This window comes from Terrapene carolina, unplaced genomic scaffold, assembly GCF_002925995.2.
Source record: "Terrapene carolina triunguis isolate 2854851 unplaced genomic scaffold, T_m_triunguis-2.0 Scaffold49, whole genome shotgun sequence".
In the NCBI taxonomy this organism is placed as follows: domain Eukaryota; kingdom Metazoa; phylum Chordata; order Testudines; family Emydidae; genus Terrapene; species Terrapene triunguis.
Window position 1 is genome coordinate 3,872,040 of NW_020664400.1, and position 25,503 is coordinate 3,897,542.

At 50.6% G+C, this 25,503-nt stretch overlaps 1 protein-coding gene across 1 annotated transcript; it reads left to right on the forward strand.

Moving 5' to 3' along the window:
• The first annotated feature begins 3,575 nt into the window (after nt 1-3,575).
• LOC113407611 (small serum protein 5-like) lies at nt 3,576-14,383 on the forward strand. Its single transcript, XM_026656537.1, has 4 exons — nt 3,576-3,720; nt 10,013-10,106; nt 12,305-12,434; nt 14,216-14,383. The coding sequence occupies exons 1-4, from the start codon at nt 3,718-3,720 to the stop codon at nt 14,328-14,330; spliced, it is 342 nt and encodes a 113-aa protein (XP_026512322.1). The 5' UTR covers nt 3,576-3,717; the 3' UTR covers nt 14,331-14,383.
• The last annotated feature ends 11,120 nt before the right edge of the window (nt 14,384-25,503 follow it).

Sequence of the window (25,503 nt, forward strand, 5' to 3'; positions counted from 1 at the left end):
TCACGTACACAAGAGACTGTTGGTCTGCACCCCGACGGGGGTAATTCTCCAAGACAGGAGAGAGAATAAGAATGAGAGACAGGGGCCTCGTCCTCCCAGCTCTCTGCTCATGTCATCAATGAGCACCTGAAGGACCCTGAACTGGGGGAGGGGTTCCTGGCTGAAAGGAAACCCAACCTGTGAGCTATTACAACTTGTGGTGAGAGAAAGATACTTGCTTTAAATCCTACCAACGAAGCTGAAGGTCTACCGAGCAGTGGTGCTTCCAACTCTGCTGTACGCCTGCGAGACGTGGACTGTCTATCGGAGTCATGCACGAAGACTCAATCACTTCCACATTTCCTGTCTGCGAAAGCTTCTAAAAATCAGATGGCAGGACAAAGTGCCCGATACTGATGTCCTTACTAGAGCCAGTCTGCCGTCAGTTCACACATTGCTGATGAGAGCCCAGACCAGGTGGGCCGGACATGTCGTGAGAATGTCAGACGAACACATTCCTAAACAGCTCTTCTACGGAGAACTCACTCAGGTAAAGCATTCCCATGGAGGACAAAAGAAGCGGTTCAAGGACACGCTGAAGACCTCTTTGAAGTCCTTCGAGATCAACACCGCCACATGGGAAACCTTCGCACTGAACCATCCAGCATGGCGCAGCCTCATTCACACAGGCAGTAATACCTCTGAGGCGAGGCGTATTGCTGAGGCTGAAAAAAAGCGTGAGCTGCGCAAGTCCAGAGCTGCTCGTACATCATCGACAGTGCCATTACATGTCTGCCCGACGTGTGACAGGACGTTCCACGCCCAAATCGGACTGATCAGTCATCTTCAGACGCACAGAGCCCGGTCATAGAAAGAATGAGTTGTTGAGGTCTTCATCGATAACGATGGACGAACATCATTCGCTTGTTAAAGTTTAGGAATTCACTTGCATTTTTCTCTTTTTTTTCTAACCAATTCTGACTTTTATGCTTTATCACTTGTAGTCACGTAAGATCTCTCTTTCTGTCATTAATACACTAGTGTTATTGTTTTACCTTAACCAGTGTGAGTTTGAGTTAAAGTGTGTGGGAAACTCCATTAGGGATAACAGAGATGGTGCATTATCGTTTTCATTTGCTGAGCTTGTCCTGTCCAGGAGGATACTGTGCACTACAAGACACACATTTCTGGGGGAAAGTCTGGGACTAAGAATTTGCGGGTGTTGCCCTGTATGTAATTCATGAGTGACGGGTCAGAGTGCTCATGCATTTCGTTGGGAGTGAATTTCCATGCTGAAGGCTGTGCGTGAGCAGAACCTGGAGAAGTGATTGTTCTCCAGCAAAGCAGTGTAAGGGAATCCCGCCGTTCAACAGTCCAGATTATACCCTGGATGTGTCACACCATCCCAGCCACCAGCGTAGAGAACAAAGACGTTGACTTTTGATGGCATACTTTACTGGTATAATGTCAGAAAATAAAATGTATGGGAATACATTAAAAAAAATAGCCTGGCAGTCCAGTTCTACCGTCCACATGAGCGCAGTGGCCTGTGCTTGGGTAGCGAGAGAAGAAACGGTCGGTGTCCACTTTGCAGTTGTTTGGTTTGTTGGGCTATGCAGGGGCGCCATCTGGGGTACTTTGTCTCTCTGAATAGGGACGTCCCTTTTGTCCTATTGAGAGCGCTCCATGAAATGTCCACGCAGATCCTCTGCACTCCTCTCCCCAACACTTCTAGGGATGGCAGCCTTGTTTCTCCCCCCCCAACAGGGCACTTTGGCTCACCCCTCTGCGATGAGATCAGCTGGCCCCATTGCAGCAGACAGGCTAGCAGCAGACTAGCCCAGGCGGCTCTGGAAGGCCAGTAGTAGCTGGGTTCTCTGTGCCTTTGTCACCCTCAGGAGTCAGATCTCAGCCAAAATCACCCCTGCCCGTGAACCCATTGCCAATATTCACTGCTCGCGTCCTACACCCATGCCCAGCTTTTCACAGACCAGCTCTACCCTCCTCCCCACTAGGCCGTGCTCCCCATGTCTTGTGCTGCAAAGCGCTGCTGTGATGAGATGCTGCAAAGCCGACATGACAATTAGCATGTAACGGGGATAACGTAAGGGCGTTTTGAGACTTACCTTTCCCTTTTCATTGTGACTGTAAATCTAATGAGCCGGTAGCTGAACCTGTCGGTGCTGTCGAGGTGGCTAGTACATGGCTCTGTGAGCCAGGGGAGGCTGGGCTCCCAGAATCACTGTTGGCATTTCAGTATCCCCAGTTGTAATGCACCGGTCGGGGAAGAATGTCCCTGCTTCAGCTTTGAAAAGTCCTGTGTTCTTAAAGATACAAACATCATGCACCATCCCTGGCCATGCTGATGTCAGTGAAACGTCCCTGGCGACCCACCAGCACTTGCCTAGCCATGGAAAAGTCTCTCTTTCTGTCGATGCACTCAGTGGCAAGGGGGGCTCGTGCCAGAATAGGGATGTGTGTGCCGTCCATCGCTCCAGCACAGTTCAGGCTGGGGACCGACTGGCTAAGAAGCAGTTCTGCAGAAAAGGACCTGGGGATTACAGTGGACGAGAAGCTGGATATGAGTCAGCAGTGTGCCCTTGTTGCCAAGAAGGCTAATGGCACATTGGGCTGCATTAGTAGGGGCATTGCCAGCAGATCGAGGGAAGTGATTATTCCCCTCTATTCGGCACTGGTGAGGCCACATCTGGAGTACTGTGTCCAGTTTTGGGCCCCCCACTACAGAAGGGATGTGGAGAAATTGGAGAGAGTCCAGCGGAGGGCAACGAAAATGATTAGGGAGCTGGGGCACATGATTTACGAGGAGAGGCTGAGGGAACTGGGGTTATTTAGTCTGCAGAAGAGAAGAGTGAGGGGGGATTTGATAGCAGCCTTCAACTACCTGAAGGGGGGTTCCAAAGAGGATGGAGCTCGGCTGTTCTCAGTGGTGGCAGAGGACAGAACAAGGAGCAATGGTCTCAAGTTGCAGTGGGGGAGGTTTAGGTTGGATATTAGGAAAAACTTTTTCACTAGGAGGGTGGTGAAGCACTGGAATGGGTTACCTAGGGGAGGTGGGGGAATCTCCATCCTTAGAGGTTTTTGAGGCCCTGACTGGGATGATTTAGTTGGTGATGGTCCTGCTTTGAGCAGGGGATTGGACTAGATACCTCCTGAGGTCTCTTCCAACCCTGATATTCTATGATTCTAACGCAACCCAGAAGGGACTGGATTTCAGTGATGGGTGAAGGAGTATCTGTGCACATCATCGGTGAAGCATTTGGGGTTGGGAATAGGGCTATAGAAATGTAACTCATCTGCTGACAAACACCAGTAGTTCCTGGTGTCTCTACCCAGACCCAGCAGTTCCTTCTTCTTTCACAGGAGGTGAATGTTTTGATTTTTTTTTTAGGCACTGCCTCATCCTGATATTTTATGAGAAGATCCTGTTCCGAGTTTGGCCCATCCTTATCAGCAAACATCAGTGGCAGTAATAACATTTTGTCAGGTGCCCCAGGATCTCAGCACAAAATAAACAAACTCAGGAGCAAAGGTTCTCCTTTTTTGAAAGATGTTTGGGCACATTAGCTCCTCTAAAAGGGGAGGGAACAGCCAGGGTCCTCCAGCTAGACTATAAATCAAGGCAGCAGGTTCCTGACAGACCTCAGAGGGAACTGTCTGACCCTTGGAGCCATTTCTTAGCGAACTCCAGCTCTGGCTGTAGGACGCTGAAAAGCCAAGATGGTGAGTTGAACTTTCTGCTTTGTGCCATGATCTCTGTCTCTCTTCAGTCAGGGGTTTCTTTACTATGGAGAAATAATGTTCAAGCCATCATCAGGTTACAGATGATCTAACTTGGAGGAATCTAAAGACTTCTCTCCATTAGGACACAGCCAAGCAAAGAACTGTTTTTTCAGTTCGGTGGCGGACCCAAAAAATAAAAACAAAATTATTTTGGGTCAAAGATTTGTTTTGAAATAAAAAGTCAGAATGTTCCTTTTTGACATGAAGTGTTTCAGCTTTAAAATGTAATTTATTTTTGGCTGAAACTCTTTGCTGAATTCAGCCTGAATTTGCCCATAACTTCAGTCAATCCAAAACAGCATGTTTTTTGTGAATAAACTATTCCCTACCCCCAAAAAATTTGCCCAGCTTAGCATTGGATCGTAATCTCAAATGCAACGATTACATCTGCTGATGAGAAAAAGGAGGGGTTGCGGGAAGGGAGAATCGGTCTTTACAAAGGGTACATATGTGTAAGCGGGGGAATGGTCCTGCTATTGGGGGGAACTTTCCTGGCTTACACATGACCCCAGTGAAGGGGGCTAGTGAAAGGATCTGAGTCCTCGCTCCCACTCCCTTTACCCAGAGCCCTGCCTGACCTCGAGGGCTCCCCTTCCATCTCCTGGGTGGCAGAGTTCTCGTAACCCCAACAAGGCTGGGCCTGGTGTTCCTGGGGGGCTCAACCCCCAACCTTGTCGTGGTCACTTAGGACAGGGGCTAGGGTGTCCCCACTCCGGGAGCTCTCTCTGCACTGGGCACCTCCCTGACCCACTGATCATTACATACAGTTCAAAGCAAATACGATTTATTTAACAGCAACCAATTAAAAAATAAAGAAAAATGGGAAAGGTGAAAGGAAAACCCGTCACCCCGCTCTGCGGCCCGGGGACGTCACAACCGGTGTCTCTGGGATGTCAGGGAAGTTCAGTCTGTTCCCCACACGTCCCAGGCCCCTGCCCAGGCCCTGGCTGTGCTGCAGGGATGCTGCGAGTCGGCCACTTGCTCTGGTGGTGGCCACACGCTCTCAGGCGCTAGGTGCAGGGCCCTTCTTCCCAGCGTCACCCCCGCCCCGTTGGGGTTACAATCCCCCTCCACGTCTGGCCTGCAGGGCCTCTGGGCTGGGGGCATCTCCCTGCGCTGGGCCTGCTGCCCAGGGTCCCCCTCGTTCTGCCCAGCTGCTCACCGCACCTGGCTCCGGACGGCTCCAGCCCCAGCCCCGCTGCTGCTCTGCCTCCAGCCCCCAGGGCTGCTTTTTCTGGCCCCTTTGGGTGCTGCAGCTCTGCTCCCAGCACAGGTCTGCTCTCTGGGCTGCTTCTCTGGTTCTCTGGCTGGCACCGCTCTGCTCCCCAGCTCAGCTTGGCCCCCGCTCTCTCCTTAGCTGGGGCCCACTCACACGTAGGAAGTCCCCCCCCGGCCTCCTGACTCCCCCATTAGCCTGCCCGCCCTGCCAATCAGGCTGACCTGGAGCATTGGCCTCTCCCCATTGCCCCTGGGGACTGTCAGTCTCAGGATCCTGATTTCCCATCCACTCTTCCTCTCTCTTTTGGTGCTGGGAGCAGCCAACCAGTACACCCCCACTGCATGTTAGTAAGAGGCCAACAGTCCCCTGACATATGCAATGCTGAAGGGAGAGCAAGGATTAATGCAGTGCCAGCTTTCTGCTAAACCCTCCATAAACCATCCTTTGTCCTGAGTCCCGGTCATGGACTGCAAGGCCAGAAGGGACCGTGGTGCTCTAGTATCAGTACCCTTGTCCTTAGTTTTGTACAGCGCTGTAAGTCTTTAGACGTGATTTCTTGGGTTGTTTCTCATCTCATCCACCCTGTTCTGCCCGAGGAGCAGAGCTCACATGCTGTTGTGGTGATGGAAACAGGCTACGTTCACTAGAGCAAGCAGCCCAGATCTCCCAGTCACAGGGGTGGTAGGTTTGTAGAAATTTTGGTGGTGCCCAGAACCCTCCCCCGCAAACTCCACGCCCCACCCCAAGCCCCACCCCCCACCTGCCTAAGGCTCTGGGAGGGAGTTTGGGTGGGGGGAGGAGGTCTGGGTGCAGGCCCTGGGCTGGGGCAGGGGATAGGGGTGCAGGCAGGGTGCAGGCTCTGGGAGGGAGTTTGGGTGTAGGCTCTGGGCTGGGGCAAGGAGTGGGGCTGCAGGAGGGGGTGAAGGGTGCAGGCTCTGGGACGGAGTTTGGGTGTAGGCTCTGGGCTGGGGCAAGGGATGGGGGTGCAGGAGAGAGTGAGGGGTGCAGGCTGTGGGATGGAGTTTGGGTGCAGGAGGGGTGAGAGGTTGGGCTCTGGGAGGGAGTTTGGGTGGGGGAGAGGGTCTGAGGTGTAGGCTCTAGGATGGAGTTTGGTTGCTGGGTGCAGGCTCTGGGCTGGGGCAGCGGGTGGGGGTGCAGGAGGGGGTGAGGGGTGCAGGCTCTGGGACGGAGTTTGGGGATGGGAGGGGGTGTAGAGGGATTGGGTGCAGGGGTGAGGGTTGTGGGGTGGGGCTGGGGATGAGGGGTGTGGGCTGAGGGCTGTTGGGTGGGGCTGGGGATGAGGGGTTCATGATGCAGGAGGGGGCTCAGGGCTGGGGCAGAGGGTTAGGGTGCGGGGGGATGAGGGCTGTGGCTGGGGATGAGGTGTTTGGGGTGCGGGAGGGGCTCAGGGATGGGGCAGAGGAATGGGGTGCGGGGGGTGAGGGATCTGGCTGGGGATGCGGGCTCTGGGGTGGGGCCGGGCTGGGGATGAGTTTGGGGTGCAGGCAGGCTGCCCTGGGGCTGGGGCCAGAAAGGAGGACTCCCCCAGCCCTCTCCCTGCTGGCAGCAGTGAGCTCTGGGGGAGGGCCCCCCCCCATCCCCATCCCCCCTGCACCACATTCACCTCGCAGCACTGTCACTGCACGTGCTCCTAGGGCCCCTCTCAGGTCCAGGAAGCCCCTTCGCCTCCCCTGTGGTGGGTGCTGGGGGGGGAGGACCTGCTATCACATGTGCGACTCCTCCCCTGCTGCTGTCCCTCACTGTGCCCTCACTGGGGGTGAGGGATGGGGCTGCCCCTTGCCCAGCATGGGGCAGGAGCGGTGACTGCCGGCGGGGGGGCCCTGTGCTGGTGGAGGGTCCTGCCGGAAAATGTAAGGGTCCGAGACGGAAGGGCAGAGTAAGGGCAGCCTGCCCTGCCACTAGCGGATGGGGGGCGCTAGGACCCCGCGGCGGCAGTTGATGTTGGGAGCGTGGAGCTGCAGGGGAGAGGCAGGGACGGTCTGGGGGAGGCGCGTGGGGGCCGGGGGAGAGACCCCAAACATTGGTGGAGCCGGGCCCTGGGCCCTGAATATTGCTGGAGCCCAGGCACCACGGGCCCATATAACTCGCCGCCTATGGCAGGGACGGTCTGGGGGAGGCACGTGGGGGCGGCAGGCGGGGGCCGGGGGAGAGGCCCCAAACATTGGTGGAGCTGGGCCCCGGGCCCTGAATATTGCTGGAGCCCGGGCACCACGGGCCCATATAACTCGTTGCCCCTGCCCAGTCAATAGGTAGCTAGAGAGAGGGTGTGCGGAAAGGCGGACTGGCAGCAGCTCCACCCTGGGACAGGTTGCCCAGCGCTGTGACAGTGCGGCCCGCGAGCACCGTTCCCACGGAATCCCCTCCCAGGAGCCCCCGTAGGGCTGCCTGTTGTTCTGACGTATTGGGCCTGGGTTTAAATGCCCGATTCTGCGCTCCCTAGTTGGACACACAAATCTCTGCCCCCCTCAGGACCAAACAGATCTTTGTTGTGACTTTCCCCCTGCTTCATCTTGTAGCTGCCGAGGGCAGCGTGCGTGCGTTGGGAGAAGCCTCTGGCTCACTCTGGCATGGCTGTGATGGGACCCAAAGGGAAACGTGCCTCATGCAGACGGGCAGATTAGCATTATGGCCGGGAGGGGTTGTGAAAAAGGGAGGAGATAAGGGGTACTCTGGGAGGACTGTCCCCCAGAATAAGAGAATGAGTGGTTATAAACAAGGGATGAGATTTTCAGAGGTTCCCAGTCAATGGAACTTGTGCTTCTTTGGAAAATCTCACCCAGTGGCATTGGGTATGATCCCATGGGGGTAGAATGCCTCCTGCTGTGGGGACTTTTACCTTCCTGCTCCATGCTTTGCACCAGGCTGGGGGAGCCCTTTACCCATGTTATTCATCACTGCCAGTAACCCAGGCAGTCTGAAAACAAACGTAGCTTTCCCATTGCAGCGCTCATTTGAGCTGCTGTTTGATGATGATACAGCTGATCATTGTAAAGCCTGGGGGTTCTTTGGATAATAAAATAAAATACTAATAATGTCCCCTCCCCTCTGGGTCACTGGTTCCAATCCAGCCCAGGTTGGTAATGACAGAACATTGTTGCCGCCTTGTAGCTGTTTGGCTGGCGTGAGCTGAGTTTTGTCAAGAAAACACACATACCAGGCAGGCAGCTGTCCACATGGCAAAAGCTGCCAATCTCACAGCTGGGGTTAATTGATTCACTCGTTGGCAGACTCAGCGGAGAACTCAAGGTTTGAATGGGCTCAGTCCTGGGGACGATCTGTCCCCAGTAGAGATATGTCTAGTGGGCGCAAGCAAACAACGTGTGTTTTAATGATGTCAATGTAGACATCTAGGAACAAAGAACGCCGGCTGGGGGACTCTGTCCTGGGAAGCAGGGACCCCGGCAAAGATTTGGGGTTGTGGTAGATAATCAGCTCCCAGTGACACACCGTGGCCAAAAGAGCTAGTGACATCCAGGGATGTGGAAAAATTGAAAGAGTCCAGCAGAGGGCAACAACAATGATTAGGGGGCTGGGGCACATGACTTATGAGGAGAGACTGAGGGAACTGGGATTGTTTAGTCTGCAGAAGAGAAGAATGAGGGGGGATTTGATAGCTGCTTTCAACTACTTGAAAGGGGGTTCCAAAGAGGATGGATCTAGACTGTTCTCAGTGGTACCAGCTGACAGAACAAGGAGAAATGGTCTCAAGTTGCAGTGGGGGAGGTCTTGGTTGGATATTAGGAAACACTATTTCACTAGGAGGGTGGTGAAGCACTGGAATGGGTTCCCTAGGGAGGTGGTGGAATCTCCTTCCTTAGAGGTTTTTAAGGCCCGGCTTGACAAAGCCCTGGCTGGGATGATTTAGTTGGGAATTGGTCCTGCTTTGAGCAGGGGGTTGGACTAGATACCTCCTGAGGTCCCTTCCAACCCTGATATTCTATGATTCTATGATGCATAACAGGGGAATCTGGAGTAGGAATTGAAAGGTGATGTCACCTCTGTATTTGGCTGTAGCACAACCGCTGCTGGGATCCTGTGTCCAGTTCTGGTGCCCACAATCCAAGCAGGATGTTGATAAATTGGAGAGGAGGACAGAGAAGAGCCATGAGAATGATTAAAGGATTAGAAAACCTGCCTGAGAGTGAGAGACACAAGGACCTTAATTTATTTAGCTTAACAAAGAGAAGGTCAAGGGGTGACTTGATCCCAGCCTATCGGTATCTACATGGGGAACAAAGATTTGATACTGGGCTCTTCAGTCTAGCAGAAGAAGGTCTGACATCATCCAATGGCTGGGAGTTGAAGCTCGACAAATTCAGACTGGAAATAAGATGTAAATTTTGAACAGTGAGAGTAATTAACAACTGGAACAACTCACCCAGGGTCGTGGTGGATTCTCCATCCTTGACAAGGTTTAAATCAAGACTGGCTGTTTTTCTAACAGATCTGCACCGGGAATTATTGTGGGGGACGTTTCATGGCCTGTGTTGTACAGCAGGTCCGACTAGATGAGCACAATGGTCCCGTCTGGCTTTCGAAGCTATGAAAGTCAGGGTTAGCGCACATTGGCAGGCAGGGGGGTTGGAACAATTTTTATAGTGGAGGTGCTGAGAGCCATTGAACCAGACTGTAAACCCTGGATATAATGGAAACCACTTCCAGCCAGGGGGTATGGCAGCACCTCCTGCACCCCTAGTTCCGGCCCCTCTGTTGGCAGGGCAGTGTGGGGAAGCTCGCATGGTCACTGTTTGTGCTGGACCTGCTCTGTGGTTTGCAGTCTGCCAAGGTTTGCTGGAGGGACACACCAAGAGAATAGCTCCTTGCTTGCTTTCATGAGAACTATGCCCATTCTTGTACAGCTGCTGGTTAAGGCTCCAACAGAGTGGGCTGCGTGTTCTGGATGCAGCTAGGTGTTGGAGGGCAGGAACTCCAGGGTGGTTCTGTAGGGAAGTTGTGAAGCTGTTTCCATGAGTTCTGTTGCATCTTTTGCAGAAGACCCTGCTCTGTCTGACCGTGCTCTCTGCCAGCCTGGCTGTCTGCCACGGAGCCTGCTTTCGGATGAACAACGAAGTGCAGATAAAAGAGGGTAAAGTTATAATTATTAACTGAGGTTGTTTGGCACAAGTGGCAGAATCTGAGCTAGTCCCAGGCAAGCCGTGGGCCTTGCAGGCCAGGAGAGAAGTGCCTTGCTGGAGCTGTGGGTGAGACGGCAGGCCAGGACTCAGGCGCAGCATTTGTTTGTACCAAATGTCTGGGTCTAGCCAGTGTTATGAGCCCTTCACTGTCCTGTGTCTTTGTCTTTCCATGCGCTTCCATGGACGCATGCCCACATGTACGCTCACAGCTACTCTGCAGAGCGGGTCTCTGTTCTGCTGCACCCATACGAGAAAGAGCCCAGGAGCCAAGGAATTTCTTCTTTCACAAGGTGAACTTCCTTCTCCTCACAGCTGAGATCTGGCCATTACAGACCCCAGGTGGCTCTCCGTTACACAGTAACCTTCAGAAAGAAACCAAGTCAAGTTTATGAAACTCATTACTCTTCTCTTGAGGCCGTTACTCCCAGCAAGTCCCTGGCAGCGTGTGCAGGGTGAGAACAGGGCACTTTGCCAGCACTGCTGCCAGGCTCATACAAAGGCATTTGATCAGCAGTCTGCTGGGGCTTATTAAAGAGACTGTCAAAAGGCAGAAATGGAGCACGGGCATGCGGCTTAAGTGCTGCTGCAGTTCTGAAAAGCCTTTCCAGGAAGGTGAAGCCACACTCCTGAGTGTTTCAATTAGCAAAGCACGTTAATTAGCAAAGTAATTATGTTACAGGACCCGGTAACTAATAGGATTGGTATTTACCCCCCTGCCAAATGGACATCATATACCTTAAGCAGACCTGTGCAGATAATGGATTTGTCAGTTTCCTGGCAGTGCCGAAAACTTTTTTAAAACATTGTTTCAGGTCAAACCAAAAATGAAATGTTTGATTAATTGAAAAGTTAAAAAAACAAAAACCAAAACCCAACGCATTTTGGGTCGAACAAAATGTTTTGTTTCAATCTTGAACGTTCTTTTAAAGTTTGACTTTTTTAGAATTATTTTTCTTTGTTTTATTCATCACAATACAATTTGGTGAAACCGACATGAACTCATGACATGTTTTGGTGTCACCTCATCTGCCTTTTTCACCCAGCGCTAATCCTAAGGCACCAGGAGTGGGTAATTACGATGGATGGGTGAAATGGGTTAGTTCAAAACGCAAGACACTTGAGTAGTAAGTAACACTCGGCACATTCCCAGCACCTTCCATATGAGGCTGTAACTCACATTACAAACATGAAAGTGAAATTTACCCTGCAAAGAAGGCCAGCATGATGCCTGTGAACCATCTAAGGGTCAGACTGAATTTCAAAGGAGTCTACAGGAGTTAGCCATTCAAGTCCCATTGAATTTCAGTCCAGCCTAGGTCTTTCAGGGCTTATGTGGGATTTCGGTGGTGCACAGACCTGGTGCTAGCTCTCCGCATAGGGGTGAGTTTCACTCTTTAATGAGTTAAGACTCACAGGATCCCAGTGAGGCAGGAACCTTTCCCCAAAACCGAATCAAAACTTTATGTTGGGGGTGAAAATACCCGGTGAACTTTGAGTTTGTTTACTTGTCGTTTGCCTGGGGCGGCAAAAAAGCCAGAGCTGGCCCTGGTCATGTGCCCCAGCCCCCTAATCATTGTTGTTGCCCTCTGCTGGACTCTTTCAATTTTTCCACGTCGTTTCGATACAGAAGTTGCTGGGTGAAGTTCTATGGCCTGTGCCAGGCAGCAGGTCAGACTAGATGATTATGGGCCCAAAAATCTACAACTCAATCGTCCTTTGAATAATATTTATCTACCCCCTTCCTTGTAGCTCAATCTCACCTTCTAATAGCTTTGGACTAAACCCTGCGCTCCTCGCATTGCATTCCAGGGGAGTTTTAAACAGAATAAGGGTTTCTGGAGTGGTCCCTTTAGTTGCAGTTTGAGGTACCGGGGTTGCCATATGTGGAAGGGCTGGAGTGTATCTTATTATCTTACAGAGACAAGGTGGGGGAGGTAATACCTTTTATTGGACCAACTTCTGTGGGTGAGAGAGACAAGCTTTCGAGCTACATGGAGCTCTTCTGCAGGTCTGAGAAAGGAGCACTGAGCATCAAGGTGGAACAGATAACTCAGCACAAGTTATTAGCACAGCTATGTCTCCCTAACGTCCTGGGGCCAACCTGGCTACAACACCACTGCCTACCCCAATGGACAATATCTTTTTGTAGGTGAACTGGTGCTTCCGCAAGGGTGTTTGGATCCTGTAGATAAAAGTGAGCACCCAGTTGGGGCCACCTGGAATTCCCGTCACTGCCTGAGGTGCACCTGTGAGGTCACGACCATGTCGTGCTGTACAAGGTAGGTAACGCCTGAAGGCCTTAGTTTGCCAATCAATTTGAAAAGTCTTGCCAAAAAGAGACTGGACCCTGAACAGAGCTCTGGAAAATGACACCATCTTCTTCTAAGGAGCAGGAGCTTCCAGCAGATTGCATGGGATATGTTTGGGCTGGTCGGTGGCCTGGGGCTTGGGCCGGTGAACAGGCCGGGACTCAGGGCGGCTGGGGCGGGGCTCCTCTGGCCATGGTCGGGGACTCGGGGCTCCAGCGGGGGAGCGGAGAGGAAGGGGCGGGGTAGGGGCAGGGCCTCGGGCGGAAGGGGCAGGGACAGAGGTTAGCCTCCAAGAACGGGGGGTTCACACACCACCCACGCGGCTGCCTCACACCCAGCGGAGGAGGGAGGCCATTCAGGCCCAGCCCTGCTCATCCCTGGAGCCAGCCGCAGTGGGCAGAGACTGCTCCGGAAAGCTCTTTGAAGTGTGCAAGATTGTACTGCTCTTTTGTGGCTAGAGCCCGCAGAGGCAATACACCTGAAGGTTTGCTGGGACTCTCGGCACACTCAGCCAGGCGGTCTGCATCGCTGCTTTGGTCATAATGTGCGATCTATGGAACAATGGTGTCGGCTATCAGCAGACAGGGCTTCATTACGGCGCCGTCCAGCAGAAAGTGTCAATGCCCATCGCCAGTCTAGGAACAGATGCGGACAAAGCTAAGGGGGAGGGGCACGATATGCTGCCAGAGACAAAACAAAACATAGCAGGGGGCACATGATAACAGTCAGCAAGTTCATACAAGGTTGTGACAAGCAGGCGGATGGAAACCTGTTCTTGTTAGAGCTCTGAGGACAGGACAAGAAGCAATGGGCTTAAATTGCAGCAAGGGAGGTTTAGGTTGGACATTAGGAAAAACTTCCGAACTGTCAGGGTGGTTAAACCCCGGAATAAATTGCCAGGGGAGGTTGTGGAGTCTCCATCACTGTAGTTTTTAAGAGCAGGTTAGACAAATGCCTGTCAGGGATGGTCGAGATAATACCTAGTCCTGCTGTGAGTGCAGGGGACTGGACCAGAAGATCTCCCAAGGTCCCTTCCAGTCCTACATTTCTAGGATTCTATAATAATGCAGCATTTGGCAGGCTTCAAGCAGTGAGGTTTCCTGCTAGTTGTAGCATGTCCAGCACTCTTGCAGAGTTTCCAGAGACTTCTTTTGACCCCTTTTGTCAACACCCGTGGCTGTTTCCTGTCACTCTTTGTCAGGGGGTTCTTCAATGTATGTTCAACCATCATCATATTTGTGGATAACACTGAAATGTGGGGCATCAAAGCCACAGGAGGACAAACCCAAACTGCAAAGTGATTGGAGCAGTGGTGGGTGCAAGCAGTGATGGGAGATTCAGTGCTAATAAATACAGGGCTTGATCCTCAGCTGGTGTCAATTAGCATAGCTCCACTTAAATCAATGAGCAATGCTGAGTTATACCCGCTGAGGATCTGAGCGATAAAGTACTATACTATACCCAGGGAGAGACAATAAACAGCCCAAATGAGGGGACAGTCTCCTTAATCTTGACCTAAGTTACTACTTCATGTTACATCCCGTGTGGCCTTGGAACCTAAGAATATGCACAACTACGCACTACATGTGTTCCCAAGCAGGGCTAGGATCAGACTAAGGTTGGCAGGGCGGGATTCACCCCAGGCTCTGTATTTGAAGAAGTGCTCCATATGTTTGAGGGCATTTGTGCTAGTGCATAGTCTCTATGGTGTGTATCTCACTGGTCTCTCCTGCTCTCTCTCTCTCTTCTAGATATGGCGGCATCGTGGAGGCCCCCGAAGGGTGTGAAGCAGCCATTGATGAGGAGCGGTGTGAATATAAATTCCATAAGAAGAATGACCCCTTTGCGCCATGCACCCCATTTTAAAAACATGCCGTTTCCAGCAGGGGAAAGTAAATAAATCGCATGTTTGCATCTGACTCCTTGTAGATGTCTCAGTGTTCTCTTGGGAGAATGTTGGGAATTCCAGAAAGAGGGATCTGTTCTGGGTATGGGCGTGTGGGGGCTTTAGTCTGGAATTCTCACCCTCTATGGAATGTATCTAAGGTGCTCTCAGTACCTTTCACACTAACTATTGAACAGAATGTACTGGAAAAGGACACTGACCATCAAGTTATGTCCAGATCTGAATGCAAACGTCTGAACGCAGGGAGTGTTCAGTTCTAGGGGTTTCCGAAGAATGATGAGGATAACAGGGAGCGTCACTAACTCCTCTATGAGAGTTGCCTAACACTTTCCATTCGAACAATTCTTGCTACTGTTTGCTGAGACGCTCTAGAGACTCCATGATTTGCAGCAGGGCTTTGAAATTTGGCATAGGCTAGTCCCAGGATCAGGGAAGTACCATGAATTGGCCTCCTGTGAGAGCCTGAACAGACTTGGTCAAGGCCTAAGCAGTAGAAAATCCCCTTTTCCTTCTGTTGTACGTTTTGGTTTTGGAATGGTCCCTCAAGGTACCATTAGCATTCCACACAGAGCTCAGCCTTGACTTACCCCTCCACATGCCCTGTCAAAAAACCCTTTGGCCTTGGGGTGTTACAAAGGCTGGGAACCAGGAGACCATGTGTTTCAGCCGCTCTTCTCCTCACTTGTGTTACTGATTTTGTGCCTGTCACAGCACTTCTACTGAGAAAGGCCTCATGCCCCACAGAGAGACTGCACAATCCCGTGCAATGAAGGAGACAGGGGTCATGTTATTAAAGACTGTAGCATAATGCATGCCCACAGGGGAACAGAATTAAGGCTGCCCAGACAACCTGAATTCTGGTATTTCCTAACTTCCGAGGACTTGGCTTTGAAACTTTCATTACGGTTTGTAAATATAATTTATTATTTACTCTGCGGTAGCACCGAACATTCCCAGTCAGGGATCAGGGCCCCATGGGACTAGGGACTGTACAAACATGCCTTACCAACAGGGACGGCTTTAAGCCGATTCGGCCGATTCCCCGGAATGGGGCCCCCTGCCTAAGAGGGCCCCGCCACGTCCGGGGCGCCCGGCCGCGGGGGGAAAACAAAAAAAGCCGCGTCCTGCTTCTCCCCCCTCCCTCCAGTGCTTGCGCCGCCATACAGCTGATCAGCGCAAGCCTGGGAGGGAGGGGTGAGGAGAAGGAATGCGGCATGCTTGGGGAAGACGCGGGGCCAGGGCGGGGATTTGGGGAGGGATCCAATGGGGCAGGGAGGGGCGGGGCTGGGGGCGGGGCCAGGGCGGAGATTTGGGGAGGGATCCGTTGGGGCGGGGGCGGGGCGGAGTTTGGGCGGGGTGGGGCGCGAGACAATTCGCATCCCGGCGTGGGGCCCCGCACCTGCTAAAGTCGGCCCTGCATACCAACGACAGTCTCTGCCCCAGAGAGGTTACACTGCAGCCTGTTTGTTGATCAGTGACTCACTGGCAGCAGGATACTCAGACCCATGGCTTTTTTTCAAAAATAAAACACACGTCTGGGCTTAGCTATCGCTACAACAAGACAGATGGAGGCAAATGATTCCCATAAGCCAGTGTAAAGGTATTTGTGTCCCTGACTTGAGGTTCTACTGAATACTCCCCTCTCCCATGAAATGTTTCTCTGTATATATCGGGCCCTATCACAGATCCTTTCGGTGCCAGAGCCTTCCACTGTTTTCACTTGCACAACTCTTATAACTATATATTGCACCATAGCCATGACCAATCAGCATAAAGGACAGACCTCAAACACTCCTGCCTAGAGACCAGCATGGCTATAATTCATCTGGTAGATGGCAGTGTGCAAACATACACACTTTCCAGGTCATTACACCTGCCCCTTGTAAGCAAACTTCATCTGCTGCCCTCTGAGGTTTGTAGGAGCTCAGATCCCACTTCTGGCACCATCGTATCAAACCTATGGCAGCCTAGAATGTCACAGTTGTTACGATGCTGCACCCCACTGGTTCTCAGAACTCTTGCAGAAGGGACAGAATTCAGATGGTCCTGCTCCAAAGACTCGGGCCCTTGGGGGATAAACTCAGCTGGCAGTTCATAGTAGAGAATCTCTGCAGTGTAGCCAACTTTGTGATTTTATTTATTATGCGTAGCACAGTTATTGGGGTTTTTTTGTAAAGCCCCAGCTCCTCGAGTCAAATGAGTAAAAGCTTTCTTAATGAGCTTTCATTTAAAAAATAAGTTTCCGGCCCTCATGGTTGCAGAAAAAAACCTGAAAACATGACCTGGGTGTGCCCAAAAGGCTCGGAAAGCAGAAGACAAAGCACCGGACATTTACAATAGTTTAAAAAGCTCAGTTTGTAAGCCCATCTCATACTTTGGAGGCCTGACTCACGGTTTTCAAACCAATTCTGGTCTCCTCCAAGATCACACCTGTCACTCCTGTGGGGAAATCTGCAGGGCACGAACTTACAAACCCACCAGTGACCCCCCTTGGCAGACAGGGATAGCCGAAGATAACACTATCATTGGCTCCACAGGACAGTTATTTCATTGTGGGGGTCCTACAGTGAAAATGTTTCAAGGCCAGATCTTGTTTCTAAAGCGGATTTGTCGCTGATTTCAGATAGTCAGATGCCGAATGTTTAAAAGAGACTTTGAAGATAGAACAGCGGTCTCTGATTCTACTTTTCATTTCTAAATAGAATCCTTTCATGCCCTGTGTGCATGGTAGCCCGTGCAAAATTACACAGTGCTTTATTTTACCTAGGAAATACAGCCATGTAATTGTTTTTTCACTAGGACATACTTCTTGCAGATAGTCAACAACATGTGTGACGGGTTGGGTCACAGAAACCCCCTTGGGCTGCCACCTGATGTGCTGAGACTACCTCCGAGCTCGTTTTCCCTGGCAGCTTGGGACTTCGGTACCTTGTCTTGTTGAGCCAGATACACTAGCCTGCTACAAACACAGACCCAGGTCTGAACCACACCCCTCCAAAAGCTGCAGACTAAACTGAAAGCGGTTTAGAAAGTGCTCCTGTCTCTAGCACCCAGATACCCAGCTCCCAATGGGATCTAAACCCCAAATAAATCCGTTTTACTCTGTATAAAGCTTACACAGGGTAAACTCATAAATTGTTCGCCCTTTATAACACCGGTAGAGAGAGATGCACAGCTGTTTGCTCCCCCAGGTATTAATTACATGCTCTGGGTTAATTAATAAGCAAAAAGTGATTTTATTAAATATAAAAAGTGGGATTTAAGTGATTTCAAGTAATAACAGACAGAACAAAGTAACTTACCAAGCAAAATAAAACAAAAACATGCAAGTCTAAGCCTAATACAGTAGGAAACTAAATGCAGGTAAATCTCACCCTCAGAGATGTTCCAATAAGCTTTTTTGATAGACTAGACTCCTTCCTAGTCTGGATCCAGCAATCACTCACATCCTCGTAGTTACTGTCCTTTGTTCCAGTTTCTTTCAGGCATCTCTTGGGGGTGGAGAGGCTATCTTTTGAGCCAGCTGAAGACAAAATGGAGGGGATTTCAGGGCCTTTCATATTCTCTCTTGTGGGAGGAAACCCCTTTCTTTTCCTATGCAAAATCACAGTAACAAGATGGAGTCTGTAGCTATCTGGGCAAGTCACATGTCTACGGATGATTCAGCTTTTTGCAGGCCGACGCCATTGTTTACATGTTAGTTTGAACATTCCCAGGAAAGCTCAGATGTGGATTGGCGTCTCCCAAAGTCCATTGTCAGTTAAGTGTTTCTTGATTGGGCACTTACTGAGAATAGTCCTTTCTCAAGAAGCTGACCAAATGCTTCACTGAGGCTACTTAGAATCAAACAAGTACATAGCCAATATTTAGAACTTCAAATACAAAAATGATACACACATACAGACAGCATAATCATAACCAGCAAACTACAACCTTTCCGTAGACACCCCACTTGGCCTCCTCTGTACAAGAACTGGTGCAACCATAGGACCCTGGTTGCAACAATGATCTATACGGTCACAGTTTATCTCAATAACATCACAATATGATCAATGGATCAATTGAGAGGGAGTTTGTGTGAGGGAGATGTAATATAGTCACTATGGTTAGGAAGGGCTGCATCACCAGTATCAATGCTGTGCCTGTCCCCTCCACCTGCGCCTGTATCCAGACAGAGAACCTGACCATGGATGCCTCTACCCTGATCCTGGTGTGGATTTGCAGACTGTGGCCTGCATTTCCCACTCTCAGAAAGCCAGGCTGGGGTGGACCATCCAATGTGAGAGGTGCCTGCTGGTGGAATGTCTCAGGAAGCAGGTGGGAGAGCAACAGGAGGAGCTGGCTGGGCTGAGGAGCATCCATGCCCACGGGGAATTCCTTGACAGTTTTCATATGGAGACATCCAAGGCTGAGGAAGCTATCTAGCTAGAGAGGGCTGCTGTCCCACCACCGGGGGAGGAGGATATGGCTCTGTCACAGGGAGGACACTGGCAGCTGGTTACTTCTGGCAGCAGGCAGTGCTCCACCCCTACTCCTAACCCACCCACCGTGGTGATGGAAAACCGATAGGCTGCCCTGGCAACGAGCGATGAGGAATCACCCCCAAAGGAGGAGGAGGAGAAGCCATGTACCCCCAAGGCTGGGAGGATCGCAGCCACCACTCCCAGGAGGAAACTCAGAGTAGTGGTGGTTGGTGACTCTCTTTTGAGGGGGCCAGGGGCACCCCTCTATCACTCTGACATGGCATCCCCTGCCTGCCAGGGGCCGTACCTGAGATGTTATGGAGGGATTGTCGAGGATCATCTGGCTCTACGACTACTACCCCATGCTGCTCATCCACATGGGCACTAATGATACTGTGAGGTAGGACCCTCAGCAGATCAGAAGTGACTACAGAGCTCTGGAAGTGAGGGTGAAGGAGTTGGGAGTGCAAGTGGTGTTCTCTTTGATCCTTCCGGTCAAGGGTAGTGTGGCAGAACTCCGACCTTGTCCCCGAGGGTCCCGCGCTTCCAGGTGGTTTATGCTAGCCTCAGAGGCTCACTGCGACCCTCCACGTAGCCCTTCTGTCTCTAGGGCCAGGGGTACAGTCTACTGAGCCCTTTTCATCATAAGCCAGCAAGGAGGTTGGTGAGAGAATTCCCACAGTCTCTGTTATCCCTACGGGCTTGTTCCAGAACACTTCAGCCTCCTGTCCTGACAGGGGCCTGTCTTCCCCTCCCAGGAGGTGTTTCTGTAGTGGCGGGTTGGGGGGAACCCGGGCCCACCCTCTACTCCGGGTTCCGACCCAGGGACCCTAATGGTAGCAGCTGTTGGCAGCCAACCTTTCACTGCCAGAGCTGCTACAGTTCCCTGGGCCACTTCCCCACAGCTCTCCCACTTCTCTCTCTTAACGCCTTCTTCACCATTACCTTAGGGCTCCCTTTCCAGTGGCTTGAGGGTGTCTTCATTACCCAGCCGCACTTCCTCTCCTCTGGCTCCCTGACTCTCTTCGGCCTGACCAGAGTGAGCCCTTTTATAGTATCAGAGGGGCCTTAATTAGAGTCAGGTGTTCTCATTAGCCTAACGGCTTCAACTGACTCTTTGAAGGCTAATTGGAGTCATGTGTCCACCCTAGCCTGGAGCAGCTCCTGCTCTGGTCAGTCAGGGAACAGAAAACTGCTTATCCAGTGGCCAGTATATCTGCCTTCTACTACTCTGCTGTACCCAACCGGCCTGGGTCTATCACAGTAGGGACCTCAGCAGAGACAGATGCATCCTGGAGATTAAGGCCTGGCTGTGAGGATGGTGTTGCCAGGAGGGCTTTGGCTTCCTTGACCACGGGATGCTGTTTCAGGAAGAAGGACTGATAAGCAGAGATGGGGTCCACCTATCGAGGAAGGGGAAGAGCATATTTGGCTACAGACTGGCTAACCTAGTGAGGAGGGCTTTAAACTAGGTCCGAAGGGGGCAGGTGACCAGAGCCCACAGGTAAGTCAAAAACATGGAGACCTGGGAGAAGGGTCAGAATCTGGGGGTAGCATGGGCTGTTATGGCAGGGATAAGAGAGAGAGAAGACAGAATTGGGCGTGGGGGAATCAAATCAGTATCTTAGATATCTGTATACTAATGCGAGAAGTATGGGGAATAAGCAGGAAGAACTTGAAATGCTAGTAAATAAACACAACTATGACATAGTTGGCATCACAGATTGGTATAGAAGGGTACAGCTTGCTCAGGAAGGTCAGGCAGGGAAAAAAGGGAGGAGGTGCTGCCTTATATATTAAAAATATATACACTTTGAGATGGGAATAGTAGACAGACCTGTTGAAAGTCTCTGGGTAAAAGGGGTAAAAAACAAGGGTGATGTCATGGTAGGGGTTTACTACAGGTCACCTAGCCAGGAAGAAGAGGTGGATGAGTTTTTTTTTAAACAACTAACAGAATTGAAAGCACAGGACTTGGTGATGATGGGGGACTTCAACTACTCAGACATCTGCTGGGAAAAAAACACAGCAGGGCACAGATTATCCAGTTAGTTCTTGGAATGTATTGGAGACAAATTTAGCAATCTCAGGGAGCTGGTAGGTAAGATCCCATGGAAAGCAAGTCTAAGGGGAAAAACAATTGAAGACAGTTGGCAGTTTTTCAAAGAGACATTATTAAGGGCACAAGAGCAAACTATCCCACTGCGTAGGAAAGATAGGAAGTGTGGCAAGAGACCACCCTGCCTTTACCAGAAGATCTTCAATTATCTGAAACTCAAAAAAGAGTCCTACAAAAAGTGGAAAGTTGCTGATGTCTAATGGAAACCTTGGGGAAACTTTCCATTTAAAGATAACTTGGCATTGGTGATTTACATACTGAGCGTTCACAGCCCTCATTTTCTTTAATTCTTTGAGATATTTGCATGGAAACGGAACAATTGTTGCCTAGGAGCAGATCAACTACTGCTGTTTATTTTTCTCACCTGAAGTCATAATCCTCTATTTGTGACATCATATTTGTCCCAGCAGCAGCTTATTGTGATACCACAAAGGGGGGATTATACCATCAGGTGGGGACTAAGCAGCCACAGAAGATAAATTCCCAAGCAGCACTAATCCTGTTTTCATGCAAACCTTCCCAATAATAAAAGCCAAAAAAGGAGCAGGCAGGATCCACTGTCTGTATTTCTATCTCCTCCAGGAGGCATTGATGGGCCTTTTTATTTCTGCACACTCTTAGGTTTGCTCACAGAACAGAGAATGTCTGGACCTTTACTAGTAACGTAAGGGCAAGTTATGAACTTCTGTGCTGTTTATTGCCAAAATGGTCATTTCTCACCTACTCTGATTTCTCCAAGCCTCTCTGTGCCAGCTTGACAGTTGGTATAAATCCTCCAATCGCCACCGGAAGACAGGAAAGACAGCTGTTACGAGGCAACTCCCCCTGTGGAGCAGACAGGATCACCCGCTCAGTTTGAGGCTTCCTGAGCAGTAAAGGAAGTCTATGAAAGTCTCCTCTGATGTCCTGTCAGAGAGAGTCTCCAGCTCCATCAGCACCACAGGGAAGATGGGATGTCTGGCCATGCACCGAGGGACTATGGGAATTCCAATTCCAGTTCTCCACTGACCCCTGCACACTGCCAGAGTCAATGGGTATTTCAGCAAAAGTGCTAGGGACCAGAGAAGAGACAGAGTAGGCATTGAGAAGCTACAATGAGTAGTGCCCTGGAAATATCAGATATCAGCACTGTCAAATGAGTTCACTTTGGGAAGAAGGTTTGCTAAAGGAAAAAAAGGCAACCCCCCATCCCGACCCTGAAAATCTAGGTTAGCCTGCTAGAGAACCACTGCCTCCTGCTGGAAACCGGCAAATCAGTGCGGGGTTCAGGTAGCTACTTCTGCATGGTAGAGAGGACTGGTCTTGTGGTTACAGCATTAGACTGGTGCTCAGGGGATTGCATTCAATTCCTGGCTCTGTCTGGACTGCAGTCATGAGGTGTGGTTGCAGCTCGTGTGGACAGACCCGAGCTAGTGCTAGTCGAGCTAGTTTAGGTACTGGAGCATGAAGCCAACAGCATGGGCGAACTACCCAAAGAATTACTCAGGGTTCTGCCTGGGGGATGAGTGCAGACTGCACAGCCCAAATGCTGCTGCTAAAATAACCTTCTCCTCCTCCAGGCTGTTCCCTCTCCTTTCTCATTCAGCTCAGCCCCTTCCGACATCTCTGCTCTCATCCCAGCTGACTCCTCATCTTGCTAGTGATGCCTCCTTTCTTCTTAGCCACTTCTCATTGTATGCTTTCTTCCATGCCGTCCATTGCACTAGGAACAGTTGCCCTCTTCCTGTGCCAAGAGTGCTAAGCACCGGCCCGCTCCTCCACAGCTCTCCTTAGGGCACGTCTTCACTACCCGCCGGATCGGCGGGTAGCAATCGATCTATTGGGGATCGACTTATCGCGTCTAGTGAAGACGCGATAAAATCGATCCCTGATCGCTCTGCCGTCGACTCCGGAAATCCACCGCGGCAAGAGGCGGCAGCGGAGTCGACAGCGGCGCGGCAGCGGTCGACTTGCCCCCGTCCTCACAGCCAGGTAAGTCGACCTAAAATACGCAACTTCAAATACGCAACTTCAGCTATGGTATTCACGTAGCTGAAGTTGCGTATCTTAGGTCGACCCCCCCCCGTAGTGTAGACCTAGCCTCAGTCTCCACTCCTTCTGTCCACATGTAGAGGCACCGCAGCAGCGTGGTCAAGGTGCTTCCCTAGAATCCTGACAGTCCTGGGTTCAGGTTCTGCTTGATCTCACACTGAACGGCCACCTCCAGTTCACCTGCCTTCAAAATGGCTTCCTGACCCATGGGGTTAGGGCAGTCCAAGGCAGTTGTCCACTTTGCTCCCTTGGCTAGCACTGGCTGTGAAACTGACACCCGGGACCACACCAGCCCGTGGAGCCATTGGCTCGGGGGAGCTCTGACGCACCAGGCTGGAGGTGTGCTTTCCACCCCGAGGAGACACAGCTGTGCTAACTGTGGTTAAGCGAGATTGCTGAAAATAGAAGTGTGGGTGGGGCTAGCGGCCAAAGCATGTGCCTAGCATCTCGGATGGGAAGCTACTCAGGATGGTTAGCCCCTCCCACCATCTGGGCCCCCTGCTCTTTGTAACGTGCTAGCGCAATCAGAGATAGCAGGGGTATATTGGCCTGAACTGGAAATGACTCCTCCAGCTACAGTGCAGATGTGCCTGGACTGCTGCTCATGTATCAGAGCAGAGCTAAACTGTCAGCCCCTCAGGGAAGGGAGCTTGTCCGGCCTTTCCCTTAAAGAGCCATGCTTGTTATGGCACTATAGAAATGATGGCAATATACCAATGACCTGACATCTTTACCTGGGCAACCTTATGTGCCTGATGACTCCTTGTCTCTGCTTAGCTGATGTTCCCAGGTGCGATGCACATAAAGAATGTGCAACAATTTCCTCTTTATTTGTATCCAGGCAACAAATAGGAGAGTGAGGTACAGGAAGACTGTGCTTTGGGATCACTGGGTTCAAACCACAGCTCGGACAGAGAGGAACTCCAAAAGCCTGCGAGAGAAGGGCTTATAGCAACAACGGAGCAGATGATGCCAGGAGTGCAAAGTTAAAGATGGTTATTGGGTGAACTCACAATACACTGAATAGCCGAGACAGTCAAAGCCATTTTAAATGGGATGCAGCTACCTGAGGCTTTCCTGGAGCAAGACGCTGGGGACAGATTTTGTTGCTTGAATGGCCATACTGGGTCAGACCCAAGGTTCACCCCATTGTCCTGATGCTTCACAGGGAATGAACAGACCAGGGCAATTTTGAGTGATCTGTTCCCTGTTGTCCACTCCCAGCTTTTGGTAGATGGATATTTAGGGACCCGCAGCATGCGTTGGACACCTGATCAACTTGGCTAATAGCCATTGATGGACCTATCCTCCATGAACTTATCTCGTTCTTTTTTGAACCCAGTTATACTTTTTGGCCTTCACAACATCCCGTGGCAATGAGTTCCACAGGTTGACTGTGCGTTGTGTGAAGTGCTTCCGTATGTCTGTTTTAAACCTGCTGCCTGTTAATTTAATTGGTGACTCCTAGTTCTTGTGTTATGTGAAGGAGTAAATAACACGTCCTTATTCACTTTCTCCACACCAGACATGATTTTATAGACTCTATCATATCCCCCCTTAGTTGCCTCTTTTCTCAGCCAAATAGTCCCAGTCTTTATAATCTCTTCTTCCTTGGAAGCTGTTCCATGCCCCTAATCATTTTTGTGGCCCTTCTCCAGTTCTAATACATCTTTTTGAGATGAGGCACCCAGAACGGCACGTAATATTCGAGATGTGGGTGTACTATAGATTTATATAGTGGCACTGATATTTTCTGTCTTATTTTTATCCATTTTTAATGATTCCCAACATTCTGTTCGCTTTTTTGACTGCCGCTGCACATGGAGTGGATGTTTTCAGAGAACTATTCACAATGACTCCAAGATCTCTTTCTTGAGTGGTAACAGCTAATTGAGACCCCATCATTTTGTATGTATAGTTGAGATTATGTTTTCTGATGTGCATTACTTTGTATTTATTGACACTGAATTTAATCTGCCATTTTGTTGCCCAGTCACCCAGTTTTGTGAGATCCCTTTGTAGCTCTTCTCAGTCTGCTTTGGACCCAACTACCTTCAGTAATTTTGTATCATCTGCAAATTTTGCTACCTCACTATTTACCCCTTTTTCCAGATCATTTATCAATATGTTGAACAGCACTGGTCCCTGTACAGACCCCTGGGAACACCACTATTTACCGCTCTCCATTCTGAAAACTGACCATTTATTCCTACCCTTTTTCCCCTATCTTTTAACCAGTTCCTGATCAATGAGAGAACCTTCCCTCTTATCCCATGACAGCTTACTTTGCTTAAGAGCCTTTGGTGAGGGACCTTTTCAAAGGCTTTCTGAAAGTCCAAGTACACTATAGCCATTGGATCCCCCTTGTCCACATGGTTGTAGACACCCTCAAAGAATTCTAGTAGATTGGTGAGGTATGATTTCCCTTTACAAAACCCATGTTGACTCTTCCCCAACAAATCATGTTCATCTACGTGTCTGATAATTCTGTTCTTTACTAAAGTTTCAACCAATTAGCCT

Bases quoted from the DNA above. Each gene is read 5' to 3' on its own strand.
- LOC113407611 (XM_026656537.1), top strand. The intron at 10,107-12,304 runs GTAAAGTTATAA...ATCTTTTTGTAG, and splicing joins CGAAGTGCAGATAAAAGAGG to GTGAACTGGTGCTTCCGCAA. The intron at 12,435-14,215 runs GTAGGTAACGCC...TCTCTCTTCTAG, and splicing joins ACCATGTCGTGCTGTACAAG to ATATGGCGGCATCGTGGAGG.